General features: G+C 42.2%; 1 protein-coding gene across 29 annotated transcripts in view; it reads left to right on the top strand.

Annotated features, from left to right (window-relative positions):
- The window catches only part of LOC308472756 (dystonin-like), a 306,554-nt gene that overhangs the window by 66,015 nt on the left and 222,976 nt on the right, over window positions 1-17,563 (top strand). For 28 of the 29 annotated variants that reach the window (XM_080997848.1, XM_080997841.1, XM_080997871.1 and 25 more), the window contains one exon: window positions 7,751-7,812. In XM_080997848.1, coding sequence (XP_080853974.1) covers window positions 7,751-7,812 — 62 coding nt within the window. Of the gene's footprint in view, window positions 1-2,511; window positions 2,594-7,750; window positions 7,813-17,563 lie in introns of those variants that run through there. The other variant, XM_080997850.1, reaches the window with a different exon arrangement.

The following is a 17,563-nucleotide window of genomic DNA, read 5'->3' as shown; positions in this document are numbered from 1 at the left end:
TGCAAATACACATTGCTCCCCCTCCTTGCATTCCCAGTGTACAGTCTGGAGGTCTACCCTTGCCTTTTAAACACCTTGATGCAGCAAAGATATGGAAGTCTTAGCTTCTTTGACTTGTTCCTCCCCAGACCCCATCACTGACCCACTGGTGATGTTAATCACCTAGCCTTTGGGAGAAGCGCTGTAGCTCATGCATAAGATTGTAGATTCAAACTCTGGCATCTTTAGATAGTTCAGCATTTGGAAGTGCCCTGTGACTATGGTGATCCTTCTTGTTTGCCCTACCTGCTGTGAACCATATGCCTCTATGTTCTTACAGCCGGTAGAAGAGGTGAAACATTGAAACTCTCAGTGACAGGGTATACTGAACAGGAATGTGAAGCTGTGCCTCCTTATCTCCAGTTGCACTAGAGAATTTAAAGGAACAGTGGTGATCTCTCTCTGGGTTGTAACCTGGCAAGTCAAACATGCCTCCCCACCTGTAGTTTGGTCAGTGAGGGTCTAGGGTGAGGGTCTTCCTCAAGCACAACAGCTCTCTGAAGCACTGTGCTCTAATTTCTTTCCTAAGAGCAAATTGCAACCATTCACTTAATTGAGAGCCAGTAAAGAGTTCCAGTAAGAATCACTATGCTCAGGTGATCCCGGACACTGATATTTAAGCTTACTCATCTCTTACTCATTCTTGTTCATGCCAAAAGTGTATTGGGACCTGTTCTTTATATATGCTGGTTAACTCCATGCAGTCGGAAAGCAAGGAGACATTCTCTTGCATGAACAGAAGTCTGTTGTGTGAGCAGGGATGCAGCTTCAATATGGAATTTAATAATTTTGCTTGATGTGCAGCTTTTGTTGGCAGAAAAGAGGAAACTCATTATTGAGGTGCTTTCAAAACAAAGCTTCTCCACGGGGAAATGGCAGGGGAAGGGGAAATGCTTGGTTCTCCTGTAAAATATGGTTGTATAAGTTAAGCTTTAGGCAATCAGTCCTTTCGTCTCAAACAGCTTTAAACAGCCTAACTGTAGACTTCACCTCTTGAAACCCTGTAGACAGTCTCAAAAATGAGAAAGTGAATATAGCATGACCGCCCTTCTCTATGCGACTGTTCAGAATAATGCCGGAAGAAACTTTTTAAAACACAGCTGTAGAGAGGGCTGGTGCCCACTTAGTAGCGGAGAAAATACATGCCTGAAATACCTTTCTTGGAAGAGCATATGCCGGCTCCTGGCATTTGCCAAATAAGCCCTGTTTATGTTGGTAGCAGTTGACTCTGGTGCTTGAGTTGAGGTTAGGCTGTAATTTGAGAGGAGCCCATATGTTTAAATAGAAAGGGTAGATATTTGTGGTTTTTGTGACTTTAGTTAGTCTTTCTACTTCCCAGTGAATGTTCTTAATCCAGGGCACACTTTTAATGTTCAATCAGTTGTCATTTTAGACATTTCACAACTCAGAGTAATCTGTGACCTAGTTGCTTTTTTCTTTCTTATTTGACCAGACTACGCTTTCCGTCATCATTGTCTATTTGTCATGCTGGTTGGGGCTGAGGGGACTTGTATTCCAAGCAGTCTGAAGGGCACTAGGTTGTGGAAGTCTGATAAAGATGTTGAGCAGAAGAAAAGGCTACAGTGCCCCCTATGACTTATAATAGGGAAGATGTTGGAGTGATTAGGAAAAATCACCCACCCCTACATTTTAGAACTACCAGAACTGAGGCCTGGTCTTCCCATGAAGCAAATGAGATGGTAAAATGGTGAGGTGGTAGAATGGAGAGCATCAGAATCTCACATTTTTAATACTGACTTTTAGCACTCTGCTAAAAAGAAAGCCAACACAGCATTTAATGGGGTGAGCTGGAACTTTTCTCCACAATTAGCTAGTTTTCTGCTGACAACTTTTCACTTTTCTTTTGGGGACGAGAGAGAAATCAAAAGTAATATGCTCTCCCTGTACTCCAAAGTTCCACAGTCTTTTGTACCACCTCAGTCGGTTGCATGTATAGTTTTAGCTTGAGTGAAATCACTTAAAGGAAGGGCAATGAATGTCCATTGAAAGATATAATGGGCATATGTCTGCTGAGGATAAAAATCAGTATTAATATCCGGGGCCTATATTACACATTAAGTTGGAAACAAGGGAAATACGACAATCCTAGCTGGAAGTTTGCACATTCCCCCACCTTTCTAATTAGGTAGGGCAAATCTTTCAGTATAACTGTAAGAAGGATATACCAGAAAAAGCACCCAGTCTATATAAAAATAAAAATAAAAATTGTACCTCTTGCAACAGTTGTGTTTTGAAATACAATGTAAAATACCATTATCTGGTTGGCTGTAACAGGCATGTGATTGCTAATGTTTACTTAAAAAGGAGAGTTCCTACTTTTTTCCTTCTATCAGAAGGAGCCATTCTGTCAACAAAGGTATTTCGTTTTCTACACATACACACACACACACACAAGAGGAAAAACTAGTTTATAGCCTGAAGTTGAAGAGTTTAAGAAAATTAACAGCACCTCACTCCCCTGGAATGATGGGACAGCCCCCTAGATGTAAGCAGGAATGGAATGCAAAATTGGTGGAACTAATGTGCTGTACGGGTTAGTACAAACTGTGCCATGTTTTATGCTTGTTTTACCAGTTTTGCTTTGGAAAGAAAATGTGCAAAAGTAGTCTTTGGAATTGCAAACATATTTTGCTTTCTTGTGGATTAGTTTAGTTATCCGAGGTGTTTTTTCTTTAACTTTGTTTTCCAGAGCTTCTGGTTTGAAAGACTTGCTGTAAAAGGCTCTGAACTTTAGTCCTGTTGTTTGTGAATGTGCTGGACACTGTCAAAGTTATATGTTTACAACTTGGTTTTTATGTGTCTACATCTGACTTTACTCCCTTTTACTGCTTGTAATCATAGTAAATTTGCGAAGCGTTAATGCATGGTTACCTTCCAAGTTCCAGTATTCTCCCAAAGTAAGGATATTATATATCATGAGATCCAGTCTTTTTGCAATCTGGCAATATTTTCTGGTAGGGCTTTAGTTGGAATTATGGTGGTAAGTAGACATTTGGTTAACAGAGCAATCCTTTACATGCATACACGGAAGTAAGTCCCACTGTGTTCAGTGAAGCTTCCTCTAAATAACTGTGTGCCTAGGATTTACAGCCCAAAGTGTCCTAGCATGCTCCAAAGACCCAAAATAATGTCTTTGGCTGGTATCCAACATTATTTAATAAATAAAAAATGCTGCAGTGTTTTGTTTTGTTTGTTATTGTGTTTTGTATTTCTGTGTTGTTATATTGTAAGACGCCTGGTGATCCTTGGATGAAGGGTGGTATATAAATTAAACAAAAAAACTGTAAAACTTCAAGTCCATTTATTTCTGTGGATCTATTCTGTGACTATCACAATTAGCTTTTTACTGTTGTCATGGCAGTGCTGTTCTAAGTATAACACAATTGCAGTAAGAGGCTTACAGGAGTGGGTGCTAGGAGCCGGTCATCAATAACTCAAAAAGAATTCAGTGAAATTAACTCTTTATTCAAAGAAGCAAGACAGCTCAGGAGGCCAGGCCTAGAGAGCACATCAACTCTTCCTGGTAGAACTTGACCCTATGAGGCAGTTGTAAAGACTGAAGGTCCCCGCTTTCCCTCAGCTCCCTAAGTCTCCTCCTCCCCTGGTTCCTTTCCAAGCAATCTGAGACTCTGTTGTCTTGCCTGTCTTTGCTCCACTCTCTTCATACCCCTTCTGGTTCTGGAAGACCAAATGGGAGGGGAGCTAGTCACAGCAGGAAGGGGAAACACCCTGGCTTCTTCACCCATCTCTGCCAAGGCCTCTCCAGCCTCCGCTTCTGCCTCTGATTCTGGACCACTCTCTGCCACAGAAGCTTCCTGCTCACTAAGCCCTGTTACCTCTTCAGCTTCTGATACCTCCTCCTCCCAGTCTACTTCCTCTTCTCCCTCTGACCACTCATTGTTGTCCCACCACCAATCCCCTGGCTCTGGTCCTTCTTCCCTTGGGGGTTCCCTAGCTGGTGCCTCCTATCACTCATCTGCATCTAGCAAGTTCAAGACGGAGGCATATATTAAAACTGAAATTGGAATAAATGGCATAAGCTGGAAGAATCAACGTTTATTTTTACAGCAAATGTTAATATGACCTCTAATATCAAAAACATTTGAGGACTGGGTGAAAATGGCCCTTCTTTTATCTTTTCTTTGTTTGAGGGTAGTGTAATGGGAAGATTTTTTTTACAGACTTTTCTCCAGTGTGAAGTTGATGAAATTCTCCAACAAAATATTGAGAAAGGGACTTAATATTAGAAATGCTAGCAGCATGGGCTCTTTCCACTTGCTTTTGGTTTTTGCTGCAGTAGCAAGCAACAACGGTGGCAATATAGCAGACTTCCTTTGTTGGCGGCCTAGCCGCCAATTTTTATCCATCACAATGACCCATACATTGCATAATTCCAGGGCCAAGTGGAGGAGGGGAATAGCTGTTTCTACCAGATAATAATAGTACCACTACTGAGAATGTTTGCAGATATTCTGTTAAAAAACCCCACCTTTTTCCCCTGGAGGAGTTTCAAAAATAAAAATTCAGTACCTGATTTTCACAGGCATTTCAGCTCTGTTCTAAAAAATAATTTTGCTTTCCCTTCGTTCTTGAGTTATTCTGCCATCCTGCGCATTGCCTTTCCCAACACAGCAGTGCTTGCTTACGTTGTGAAATAGAGTACATGAGGAATAATTGATACATGTGTTGCGATCATCTTAATTAAAATGGAAAAAACCTACTCCTTTGCTTCTTTGTCTTCGTTATGTCCAGAGAGACATTGCATACCTTAAAGATTAGCATCAATTAAGTCTTACTCTGTTAGCAAATCTAGGAAAGGGGGAATCAGCAGATGAGGCAACTCCCACTTGTCCCTCTCCCTTTGTCCTCCCAGAGTCCACTCCAGCTCTGAAATCCTGCTTGTTACAGCAAGCTGAAGGAGGAAGATAATAGGATTTAGAAGGGCAGGAGGTTGCAACCGCCTCCTCTCCCAATTGATCAGCAGGTTTAAAAGAAGAGGGGGAATCTTTGGGTTACAGCCTGACAGCCCTACTGGAGATGTTGATTGGTTTCCAAAGTTGCATAGAATTAAAATTCACAGAACTGCTCCGTATTTTAGGGATATGTGGAGGTGTGTTATGGCTGTCTGTTCTGGCAACTGATCCCATTCACTTTGGAGCTGTATTCTTCCACTTTCAATCCCAGGACACACCTTTAGCCCAAACATTTGTTTAGGGACCCACTTTCTTTTTTTAACCATATACAGTGGTACCTCAGGTTAAGTACTTAATTCGTTCCGGAGGTCTGTACTTAACCTGAAACTGTTCTTAACCTGAAGCACCACTTTAGCTAATGGGGCCTCCTGCTGCTGCCGCGCCGCCAGAGCACGATTTCTGTTCTCACTCTGAAGCAAAGTTCTTAACCTGAAGCACTATTTCTCGGTTAGCGGAGTCTGTAACCTGAAGCGTATGTAACCCAAGGTACCACTGTAGTTGTTTTTCAGTAATTTTGCTGTTGTGACCCACCTGAGATCAGGCTGTGTCCTGGTAGTGGGTCCCAACCCACCAACTGAAAGCCAGTGTTTTAGAGGGAAGGGGCAGCAAGAGCTGCAAGTGGACCCGAGTGCTGAAACTGTCCAGAAAAGTAACCTTCTGGTGTCCTGTAAGCACCTAAAGAAAGAGTGGACACTGCTTAACAGACAGCAAGTAGGAAAGAGCAGTATGGAAGAATAAAGTGAGCTTGGGACCAGGTGTGAAATTTGGACCGGTGAAAATTAGCAGCTTAGAGAGTTTTGTGCACTTGTGTTTGTGGTATAATGTCCTAAGCTTTTGACAGGAGCTGGGTGGATGGAGACTATCATTGCAATATTTCATTTGTGTTTAATTGGGCTGAGAAGCAAAGTTGTAGTCAGAGTTCAATTTCTGATCTCCTAAGCCACAAGGGATGCGGGTGGCGCTGTGGGTAAAACCTCAGCGCCTAGGACTTGTCGATCATATGGTCGGTGGTTCGAATTCCCGCGGCGGGGTGCGCTCCCGTCGTTCGGTCCCAGCTCCTGCCCACCTAGCAGTTCGAAAGCACTCCTGAGTGCAAGTAGATAAATAGGCACTGCTTTATAGCGGGAAGGTAAACGGCGTTTCCGTGTGCTGCGCTGGTGCTGGCTCGCCAGAGCAGCTTTGTCACGCTGGCTACGTGACCCGGAAGTGTCTCCGGACAGCGCTGGCCCCCGGCCTCTTAAGTGAGATGGGCGCACAACCCTAGAGTCGGACACGACTGGCCCGTACGGGCAGGGGTACCTTTACCTTTAAGCCACAAGTAGCCTCAGGAGAGGTTACCTTAAGTGAAGGTGACCCACCCTGTTCCCTATGTGAACGTGCACATTTTGTTCCTTAGCAGAGGTCCTGCTTTGTGTCTGTTCACCCTCTGTTGGTTTGTTAGATGGGTATGTGAGATTGGACTTTTAAAAGAATTATGCATTTTTTCATTTTTGAAACATGGACATGCATATCAAACAAATCCCACCCCCAGAACTGCATAACAAATGGCAATATAAAATATTGACTCTTTTCTAATGTCCTCTTTTTTCAGATTATAAGTCCTCACCATAATGTTCCATGGGAATATGACAGTAGATGCAACCAATCAGTCCTGCTAATATATGCAAAAAAGCAATACCAGCCTTCACTAATAGTCTTTTTCCTTTTTTGACCGCAGTCTCCCATACTTCTCCCAACAGGCGTGTTCCATTCAGTCGCCGCACCTCATCTGTAGGGCACCAAGGCGGATTACCAAATCCGTTTCAGCATATGGCTAAGACCATTTTGTTGATGGTTGCAAGCTGGCAGTGTTTCAAAAGTATCTCAACAATGTTTTTTTGGGGAGGTGGGAAGTTTGGGTCTTTTTATTATTTTTGTATTTTATTGTTTATGTTGTTTGCCGCCTTGAGCATCCGAAGTGATAGAAAAGGATAGACATTATTTTAATAATATAGAAATCAGGGATAGCCACTGTGGTACTCTTCAGATGTTGTTAAACTACAGGCCGCATCATCTCTAACCATTGACTGTGCTAACTTAGGGTTGATGGGATTTGGAGTCCAACAATATCTTGAATGTAGCATGTTGACAAGCCCTGAAATAAATAATCTGGAATGTGTATTTGTTGGCATCCTTCTCTGTAGAAAACAGTGCCCCTCCCTACTTTCTGAGCCAGTGTGGTGTAGTGGTTAAGAGCGGTAGTCTCGTAATCTGGGGAACCGGGTTCGCGTCTCCGCTCCTCCACATTCAGCTGCTGGGTGACCTTGGGCCAGTTACACTTCTTTGAAGTCTCTCAGCCCCACTCACCTCACAGAGTGTTTGTTGTGGGGGAGGAAGGGAAATGAGATTGTGAGCCGCTTTGAGACTCCTTAAGGGGAGTGATAAAGCGGGATATCAAATCCAAACTCCTCCTCTTCTTCTTTTTTTTTTATTAAAAAAATCTGTTTAAATTAGTTTTCTGCATTTTTGGTTCTTAATTTCACCTCCTCTCTCCTGTTCGACTTTGTAAGTGGCTCTCTTATAGTTTGTTGTAACAGATGTTTCAAACCAGCGTGCGATGATTAATTGAATCGTCACCTTATCTTTTCAAGTAGTGTGAAATTTTTTAACATAACACTCCCAGACCTTAGTAAGTACTATTTTTAGAATTAATGCAATCTTTTTTTTTTCCTCCTCAGATGAGCGGGACAAAGTACAAAAGAAAACATTCACAAAATGGATAAACCAGCACCTTATGAAGGTCAGTTCACAAGCATGCTTAATGGGATCATAATATCTGTGTCGCTGCGTAGCAATCCTGTGAGTGTAAACTTGGCATGGTTTTCCACTGAATATCCTATAGACATTTCCTTTGTTTGTTTGTTTGTTTTTCTTTAAATGATAGAACAGTCATGCTTTGTGTCTGCAACTATTTGTTGGTGCTAATGGATGAACGGTCTTAATCCATAGCGGTCCAATCCTAAGCATGTTTACTTGGAAGCAAATCCCACTGATTTCGTTAGTAGGATTTACCTCTTCATAAGTATTTTTAGGTTTCCAGACCTAAGTGTGTGAATACAGGGGTACCTTGGTTTAAGAGCAGCCCAATTTATGAACAACTTGGATTAAGACCGCTGCAAACCCAGGAGTAGGTGTTTTGGTTTGTGAACTTTGCCTTGGAATAAGAACATGTTCTGCTTCCTGTTGTGTGTGTTCCATTTGTAAATTGAGTCCCCCGCTGCTATGGGAAAGCATGCCTTGGTTTAAGAACACTTTGGTTTAAGAACGGACTTCCAGAACGGATTAAGTTTGTAAATCAAATTTAAACCAAATTACAGTTATGAACTTAATCCGTTCCAGAGGTCCGTTCATAACCGGAAACCGCTCATAACATGAGGTGCTCTTTCACTAATGACGCCTCCTGCTGCTGCCACGCTGCTGGAGCGCGGCTTCCACTCACATCCCGGGGCAAAGTTTGCAACAAGGGGCATCTACTTCCGGGTGAGCGGAGTGCGTAACCCGAAGCATTCGTAAGGGGAGCAGTACGTAACACGAGGCACCACTGTATGAGATACGTTGTAGGTGATTTGTTTTAACATCAGAGAAGAAGAGAACTGTTTCATTTGAAGCACTCTCTGGGGCTACCATGCCTCCTTATTGGGGCCACTGTTTATATGAAGACTTTGCATCTAAAGATTCCTGTTTCGGGGCCGTGACAGTGTGAGGTAGTCAAAGGGAAGAGTAAGTGTGGGAGAAGAAGAGATATCGCCACATGAATGCTCCTCCAGTGCTGATGTCTTAGCCTTAGACTGCATTGAGCAGTGCAATAGACACCATGTGTGATGACAGCTTATTATGTTCCTTAAATCTGAATTGTGATCCTTCAAGCAAAAAGTGCTTATAGGTTTTTAGGCAGCTGTTGCAATGGCTGCAGTGGTTTGCCTGGCCTTTGCTAACACAAAGCTTACTCTTGTGTGTGGATAAGTGCCTCCCTTGTTTCTGGAGGGTACTGCTCCACACTACAGGGAAGTAAGGGTGTTAGAGCAATACGGTTCAGACAGTGCACATTATTCACATATATATTATTTGGCCACTCTTCCCCTGCTTACTTGGCTGGGGTACTCTGCCCTGGAACCCCCAGCTGTTGGAGCAGAGTGTGGGTTGATATTAGATGTATCTGCCTGAATTCCTGAGGCACAGTTATTAGTAGGGTTCTCCGAGGACCCTAGTGCAAACAGTGTAAGCAGTATATGCAGGGTCTTCGCTACATAATAGGAGAACAAGACAGTAATGAGGGTGGGAGGTGGAGCAACAGCAAGCACAGAGTAAGAATTAGATAAAGCCAAATATACTTTTCTGTATTGATGTATTGTAGCACGCTAACATATTTTTAGGAAACAGAAAAACACAACCTTAACAGTGCAATGTTATACATGCCTACTCAGAAGTAAGTCATACTCGGTTCATTGGGACTTACTCCTAGGTACCGTATATACTTGTGTATAAGCCGACTTTTTCAGCACATTTTTTATTCTGAAAAAGCCCCCCCTCGGCTTATACTCAAGTGAGGGTATAAGAGGCTGTTGTCGGTGGAGGAGGAGGAAGGAGAAGCCCGAAAGCAGCCCTTTTGGGCTGCTTGTTCTTCCTCCGTCCCTGCCGTCACCAGCCTCTGCTTCTTGGCAGCACCCTAGGTAGGCAGGGGGGTGGGAGGGTTTGGGGGGAGAGAGAAGCCCCCTCTGCCGTGTGCTCATGTGCGCACACACACACACGCACTCCGGCCCACCAGGAGGTTTGTGGTGTGGTGAACCGGCTTATACTCGAGTCACTAAGTTTTCCCAGGGTTTTTTTTGTAAAATTAGGTGCCTCAGCTTATATTCGGGTCAGCTTATGCTTGAGTATATACAGTAAGTATGTAGATGATTGCAACATAATAGCATGGTCCCAACCATGTCCACTGAGAATTAAGTCCTGTTGATTTCACTGGGGAGGTAAGATTGCAGCCTAAGTGTGCTTGCGCTAGAGAGCAGTGATCCCTGGAAGGATTCCATTCCCGTTTTATGGTTTCTAGAGGTGAAATGGTATTCCACGCCCCAAAACTGTGGGTCAATGAGTAAGACAGAAAACCATATATATGTATATGTGTGTGTGTGTGTGTGTATATATATATATATATATATATATATATATTTAATATAACTATAAACATTCACAGCCATTAGCCTCCTTGGTAGTATTCAAATTAATGATGTTAAAGTAAATTAATTATTCCTCCGGATTAATAACTTAGCAGGCTAATATTGTTAATATATTAATTCATTCTCTTTGGTATGGATTGTTTGCAATTAACACTTGATTAGCATAAACTTTGATTAATATTTTATTATTTGTCCTTGCAAGGTATTAACATGCAGGGTTATTTTACCAGCTAAAACCAGCTGAAGGCTTTAAAATTAATTGATACATTATTCAGCAAGCTGTTTCTTGTTATCTGTACAATATTGCTGTATGCAGATTAGAGTTTGAAAAAATATTGGCTTGTTCCCCGCTTCAATTGTGAACTGTGCCATTTATCCCGAGGGGAGTGGTTGGATCTTATACTATCCCACATGCAGAAAATTGTAGAGATTGGCTAGTATTTATTATGCCACATACATTTCCCCTCATTTATAATTTGTGGTTACAGTTGTGACTTTTTGCATATGAGGACAAAAAAGGTGTCCAAGTAAACAAGCCACCAATTTTTTTATTTGTATATAAGTTTTGATCTTTAACAATGCTTGCTCTAACAGTAATATGTAGCAGCAATCGTGAAAGTACAGCTTCCATAAAGAGATAATGAGTTCTGTTGTTTTTTTAAAAGAAAACAACAACCCAAAAATACTGTCGAGCTTTTTAAAATCAAATTTGAAGCCTTCTCTGTCTGCTTTTAAGCAAAAATAATGTTACAGATTGCCTATGCAATATGTAGCTTAGACCTCAAAGCAGTATATGGTTACACACTGACAGAAATGTAAAGTGATACCAAAGTTAATGCTAACTGCGGAAGGAAGAGGGAGGTGCTCATGAGCCCATGAAGCCCTCCCAATCTCCTAACCATTGCTGCATCACGCAGTGTTACCACTGAATTGGGTCATTGATCCATCATTTCAGTACAGAGTTTAAGGCTATTATTTGGGGCTATTTTGCGCCTTGTCATCCAGAGATGAATCAATACAGATGCCCAAACTACCATGAAGTAAGCTCTCTCACCATGCAGTAGATTACTTAACAGTTTCATTCTGTCATGTAATAAGAAATATTTTTACCACTCCTCATGAGGTTAAAACTGACATGCAGCACTCATGGACGTGCTGCACAAACATATGAGGGTTATTTCTCAACCTGGCATCCCCCCTTCCTTCCATTGCATTCTGTCGCAGGATCTCACCTAAGGTCCAATGAGGTAAAGAAATCCACATCCAGTTATGATAGCTTCCTGAGTCTTCCAAGGCAAAACCTGACCTCCATTGCTGTTTTCCCAGTACTCAGGTTGGAGTTCAAAGCCAGTATTTATATCTGATTCTCTCTTGGCTGTGGATTTTATCCAACTCAGTCATACCCAGTGTAAAAAGGTAAAGGGACCCCTGAACATTAGGTCAGTTGCAGACGACTCTGGGGTTGCGGCACTCATCTCGCTTTACTGGCCGAGGGAGCCAGCGTACAGCTTCTGGGTCATGTGGCCAGCATGACTAAGCTGCTTCCGGTGAACCAGAGCAGCGCACGGAAACGCCGTTTACCCTCCCGCCGGAGCGGTACCTCTTTATCTACTTGCACTTCGTGCTTTGCAGGGATTCGAACCGCTGACCTTCTGATCAGCAAGCCCTAGTCTCTGTGGTTTAACTCACAGCACCACCCGTGTCCCTCATATCCAGTGTAGACCTACTGAAATCAATGGACTTAAAGTTAGTCATGACCCAGTGTGATTCCATGGCCATCTGGGGTGTACTAACACCGACCAGAGAAACATCAGACCCAACCCACAGTCTCACACAGTTATTGACATTTTAAAAAGGCTCTCTTGGTTTTGGTTGTTGCAAATGTTATTTCAGGAGTAAGAAGTGTACCTCTTCAGCACTTCTGTAGTCCTTTAAAAGGGGGTAAGGCAAAAGCTGGGCCTTTGCCTCAAAATAATCCCCCACATCATAAAAAATGAAGTTTTATCTTCCTGAAGCAAAGCGCACCTTCCTGTGTTTTGAAAAAAAGAAATAAAATAAAAGCCGGGGGGGGGGGGAGGCACCCCAGTAGCTTTTCCCTACACCAAAATTCTCCCCTATACTCTGAGGCTTCCATCTCCATTAATTTGATTGTAAGCTGTATTACTTCTAGGAGGCCTGGTACAGAGAGTGGAAATGACACTTGGGGGCTCTTTTTGACTTAGCTATTTTATGCTTCTAGGATTCCTTTAATCAGTGTGCTCTTTTCTGTGGCGAGGTTTTTGGTTGTTGTTTTTTAAAAACCTGTTCCAATCTTAATTATTGTGTGTGCCTGAAGCCAGAATAAAACATGAAAGCCTTTTTAATGTGCATTCTGGATTTATTTATTTATCTACTCATTTCTAGCATTTTGGAATAAGACCGTTTCAGAGCAGTAAAATCAGTTCCACAAGCCTACCTTTGAACCCGATGATGGTATCACATTCCCTACAGTTGCTGATGTCTTCAGCTATTCAGTACGCTAATTATGCATGACTAAGGGAATTGGGGGGCATTTATGAAATATACAGGCAGTTAAGGCACACATCTGTGCTGGCTAGAAATTACTTTTATTGGTTGAAATGAGGTTGTATGCACTGTATATAAGATGATTATGATTCTGTTAAATAAAATATTTAATAAAATATCCTTGGAGATGGGAGTGAATGTAAGCCCATGGTTATTTAATAATTAGGCACCAATGGAACTACTCCATCTCATCTACAGAAAGGAATAGGAATGCATGAGACTTTGGACTATTGTGCCAAAATATGTACAAAAGAAATAAACAGTGCTGTCAGCATGCTTGGAAATAATGCAGATGATTTTGCACTTAATGTGTCACCTGGGGGATGTAGTACAAAACATGAAAAGGTCTGTGCTGCAAACTCAGATGTATGGTGATAAACACCACATAATTCCTTCACGGATACTTTATATGGCATGACAGAAGAGTGTTTGTGATGGTTGAGGAGGGGGGAAAGGGAGTGTTACTGGAAGTGACAAACCCAAGTAAAGAAGTGAAATGGAATTATAATTTCAGACAGCACAGTGACAGGTTTTAGAGGTCAGTAAGAAGGAAGAGCATTGAACTGTCAGCACTAACTATGATCTGGGTGATATGCAAATGCCAAATAAGTTTTATTCGGGAACTTTGGTTGAAAGGTGGTTTAAAATATATTGTTGTTGAAAGATCCTTACAATCGGGAACTTTCTACTACAATGTAAATTCAAAGCAACTGAATTTGTAGGAATCATTTAGAGAACATTTGTCAAACATCTTTGAGGTAGCAATAGATATTATTAACTTAAACCAGGGGCTGTAGTCCTACATATGATGGGCAGAATTTAATCTTGCCACTGGGCAGCTTCTTCTTCTTCTTCTTCTTCTTCTTCTTCTTCTTCTTCTTCTTCCTCCTCTGTGATCACTTGTAGCCAAGTAAGATTGTCTTTCATGAACAGGGTCTTAACAGTGAGTTTGGAAGTGACTGTGGAGGCCAATTCTGGATCCACACGACCTTCTACTGTGAGGGCATAGGTTTCCGTGCGGGAATTGATCAAGGTGAAGGTTTGCCAAATGTGCCCTCCTCTTAGCACGTTTCTCCCTTTTGTCCTGAGTTGGAGTGTCTTCAACGTCCATGACACCTTCATGGTGAGATTCCCATCTGCAACACAGGACAAACAGGCCTTTGTGGGGTGGGAGGTCTGTGTGTAGCGCCTCTATTCTCATATAGACATTCCTCTCTGCACAGTGCTGGTTGCCATTTTTTTCTACTCTGGAATAAGTTGACAAGAAAAAGAAAAAGAAAGTGAATAGATTTTAAAAGATACTGTGAAAAAAGAACTGCCTCATTGTGTTCAGCTTTCCAACTTTTCTGCCTCTTTTGTTGAGAAACAGAATTGATGCCTGTTTTAGCACCTAACTGCTTTTGACAAGAAGACTGAACAAGAGTGAGGGAACAGCGCCATCTGCACAAAGGTCCTTGTATCTTGTAGCTGCTATTACATGGACTAACAATGTAATACTTGGGGAACCATGCAGAGTTTGGGTATGTTGCCATAGGAGTTGCTCACCAGCTTAACTCTGATGCAAATTTTCTTTCGGGTAGGAGGAGTCAGAAAGATTTAACTTGCAAACAAGAAGACAAATCTAAATAAAAATATGCAATGTTTTAAAATGCAGCAGCATCCCTCCAAGAGGCAACATATATTGAGAGTTTCAGAAAGGATCAAAGGAAACACTGCCAAGACAGGGAGGACACGGACATGTGCCCGCCTGCTGTGGCTTGTTCTTGCCTCGGGTCTTAGATAGCAACAGAACACAGCAGGGACCCCAGATGTGGTATCACTCAATTAAAATGGAAGCTAAAAGGTGCTTTGGGAAGCCTTTCATGTGTATAGGCACACACCAGCTGGAGCTACAAGTTAGTATTTATCTGGCAACCAGAAGGATATGTTATAGAAAGAAGAAAACAGGGGAGGAGTTGCTATGTTTTCCTTATCATGTGCGATCCCTCTCCTCCTATGCATATATATTAATAATGTACTCAGGCTCTCTTTTCCATTTCCAGTGCTTACTAACGATCAAAGTCCGGAAAATGTTGACACCCCACATTATAAAATCTGTGAAAGAGAAGAGAGGGACAGTCCTCATTCCTATAAGAGGGAACTCTATGGCTTTCCAGATGTTGGAAGCAGTGGTCCAGTGGTCAGGGATGATGGAGTTGGAGTCCAGCAACATCTGGAGTGACACAGCTTCTATGCTATAGGGACACCTTTCACTCCTCAACAGAATTTTATCTAGTGACAAAATAGATGTAAAAGATTTTCATACTCCTTCAGTACTGCTTCTGTACAGGCAGAGCCATTTATAGTCAGCTGAAAAAGGATATTGTCCTGGTTGGCACTATAGAAATAATACAGTGGTACCTCAGGTTACATACGCTTCAGGTTACAGATTCCGCTAACCCAGAAATAGTGCTTCAGGTTAAGAACAGTTTCAGGTTAAGAACAGACCTCTGGAACGAATTAAGTACTTAACCAGTGGTACCACTGTAATCAGAATCCTGCTGATAACTGGTGCATAAGATTTATGTATGTGCATGCTTACATGCATTCATATATGTAAACCGATCATATAAGCACTTTCTATTTTAGGGAGACTTTTCTTAATAGCTTTGCCTTTTGGGGCTCTCTGCATGTTGACCATGGAATTCCTTGACATTGCAAAGGGTTCTGGGGTGTGTTCTTGGTTTGTGCATTACCAGCTTAACTATTGAGGAATTCCTGAGAACTCCTGAGGTATACCAGGGATCTCCAATGAATACTGCTTATAAGGCAGCAGTTCAAGCCATTGCTGTCCTGGAAATAGGAGGCGGGGCAGGCTAGGCAATCATTATCTCTTCAAGGAGCCACCAACAGACTTCTCCAGTATTTGGCCCAGGTCTCTTGGACCAGTTTTGGTCATCACACAAATGCCTGAGGATGAAGGAAATGTATACGGCACCTGCATCAACTGCATTCAGATGTTTCTTCTTTTTTTAGAAATCTCAGTTATGCTGTGGTCAGCTCAAGTGTCATTGAAACTGGCCAAGGCAGAAGAATAGTGAGGTCAGTGAACAGACAGAAGCATGCCAGGAGCCATATAAGCTCATGGGCAGGCAGAGTCTATATTTACAGTGTGCAAAGTGGACATTGGGAGCAAGATTATTTAGAGGTGAACAATATAGGAATGATGGCATTCCGGGTGGGGGTGTTGCTTTGTTTTTCAATTGGTATATCACACTCAATCCAGATTATTTTTTATAAAATGTTGTGTAGGGTAAACTAGGTGTGAAGTATTTGAAACAAATACAGTGGTACCTCGGGTTAAGAACTTAATTCGTTCTGGAGGTCCGTTCTTAACCTGAAACTGTTCTTAACCTGAGGTACCACTTTAGCTAATGGGGCCTCCTGCTGCCGCCATGCAATTTCTGTTCTCATGCTGAAGCAAAGTTCTTAACCCAAGGTACTATTTCTGGGTTAGCAGCGTCTGTAACCTGAAGCATCTGTAACCTGAGGTACCACTGTAGTATGGTGTAGTGGTTAAAGTGTTTGGTTAGGTCCTAGGACACCAGAGTTCAAATCCCCACTTAGCCATGAAGTTCACTGGGTTACCTTGGGTGGTGGTGGTGGTGGTGGTGGTTGTTGTTGTTGTTACTACTACTACTGCCAGGCACCCTCTATCAGCCTGGCCTACATCATAGAGTTGTTGAGATGAAACAATGGAGAGCGGCACAAAGAAGCATGTATTCCACCATGAGCGCCTTGTAGAAAAGATGGTATATAAATGTAATTGATCAATCTACATCTAATTTACTCAGTAGAAAAGATGGGTGGGGAAGGGAGAAGAAACACCCCCCAATATGCTCAAAAACTATATTTCTTGCTTAGTGAACTCACCCAATTCTGTGAATTGCCATTATTGTTTTATGTACCATTTTAGCCGGTTAAATGCTGCTGCTTTAATCTTGGCAAACACTCTTTTTGCCTTTCCTCCAGTTATGGAATTAAATGACAGTCTCTCTCTTCTCCCCCTGCCCCAAGGCTGGCTGGCATTCTTGTTCCAGCTAAGCTGCCAAGCCTCCCACACCCAGCTGTGCTATGAATGTTGCCCAAGTCTGCCTGCCTCAGGCAGCACATAGCTTAGTTCCCAGATTCTCACAGTAAATCGTGGAGGATCTAACAAATTCCCGCAGCCTGCCCTGGAGATCCCAGGGATTTCACTGGCAGCTTAGTTGCCAAGCTTGCTTTGCCTTCCAATTCAAATCGGTATGCATGCTGAGTCTGAAACGAAACGTTAAGAAGCAGCAATAAAGTATTTTTGCACATATGTGTCCAATAGGCATTAGCATATGAATACGCATTATCGATTTAGTGGCTTTTAAAACCAAATTATTCATCTATATTTGGGTGGCAAGAAAACTTCTGTTCACATTTTGGAAAACTTGAAGAGAAAACCAAGAGAGGAATTTGTCTGAAGTATGAGAGAAAGCAAAGGATTGCCAATCTTTTCTTGCCCAGAAAATTGCCAGAGAGGAAAGCCACAGAGGGGGTGGGGTGAGGCATCATTAATTGCGAGGGGAAGAACCACATTCCAAATATGCAAATATGCTTTGACTTTACTCATTTGCTTTGTGGGCAAAGTGTATATTTTGGCTCTTTTTTTCCAGCCTTTTAGCTCAATTTCTATCACGCACACCTTTTCTATTGTGTAGCCTGCCCACTTTTAGATTTGATAGA

This window comes from Podarcis pityusensis, assembly GCF_964106645.2.
Source record: "Podarcis pityusensis genome assembly, chromosome: 3".
NCBI lineage: Eukaryota > Metazoa > Chordata > Lepidosauria > Squamata > Lacertidae > Podarcis > Podarcis pityusensis.
This window is presented reverse-complemented; position numbering and strand designations above follow the sequence as displayed.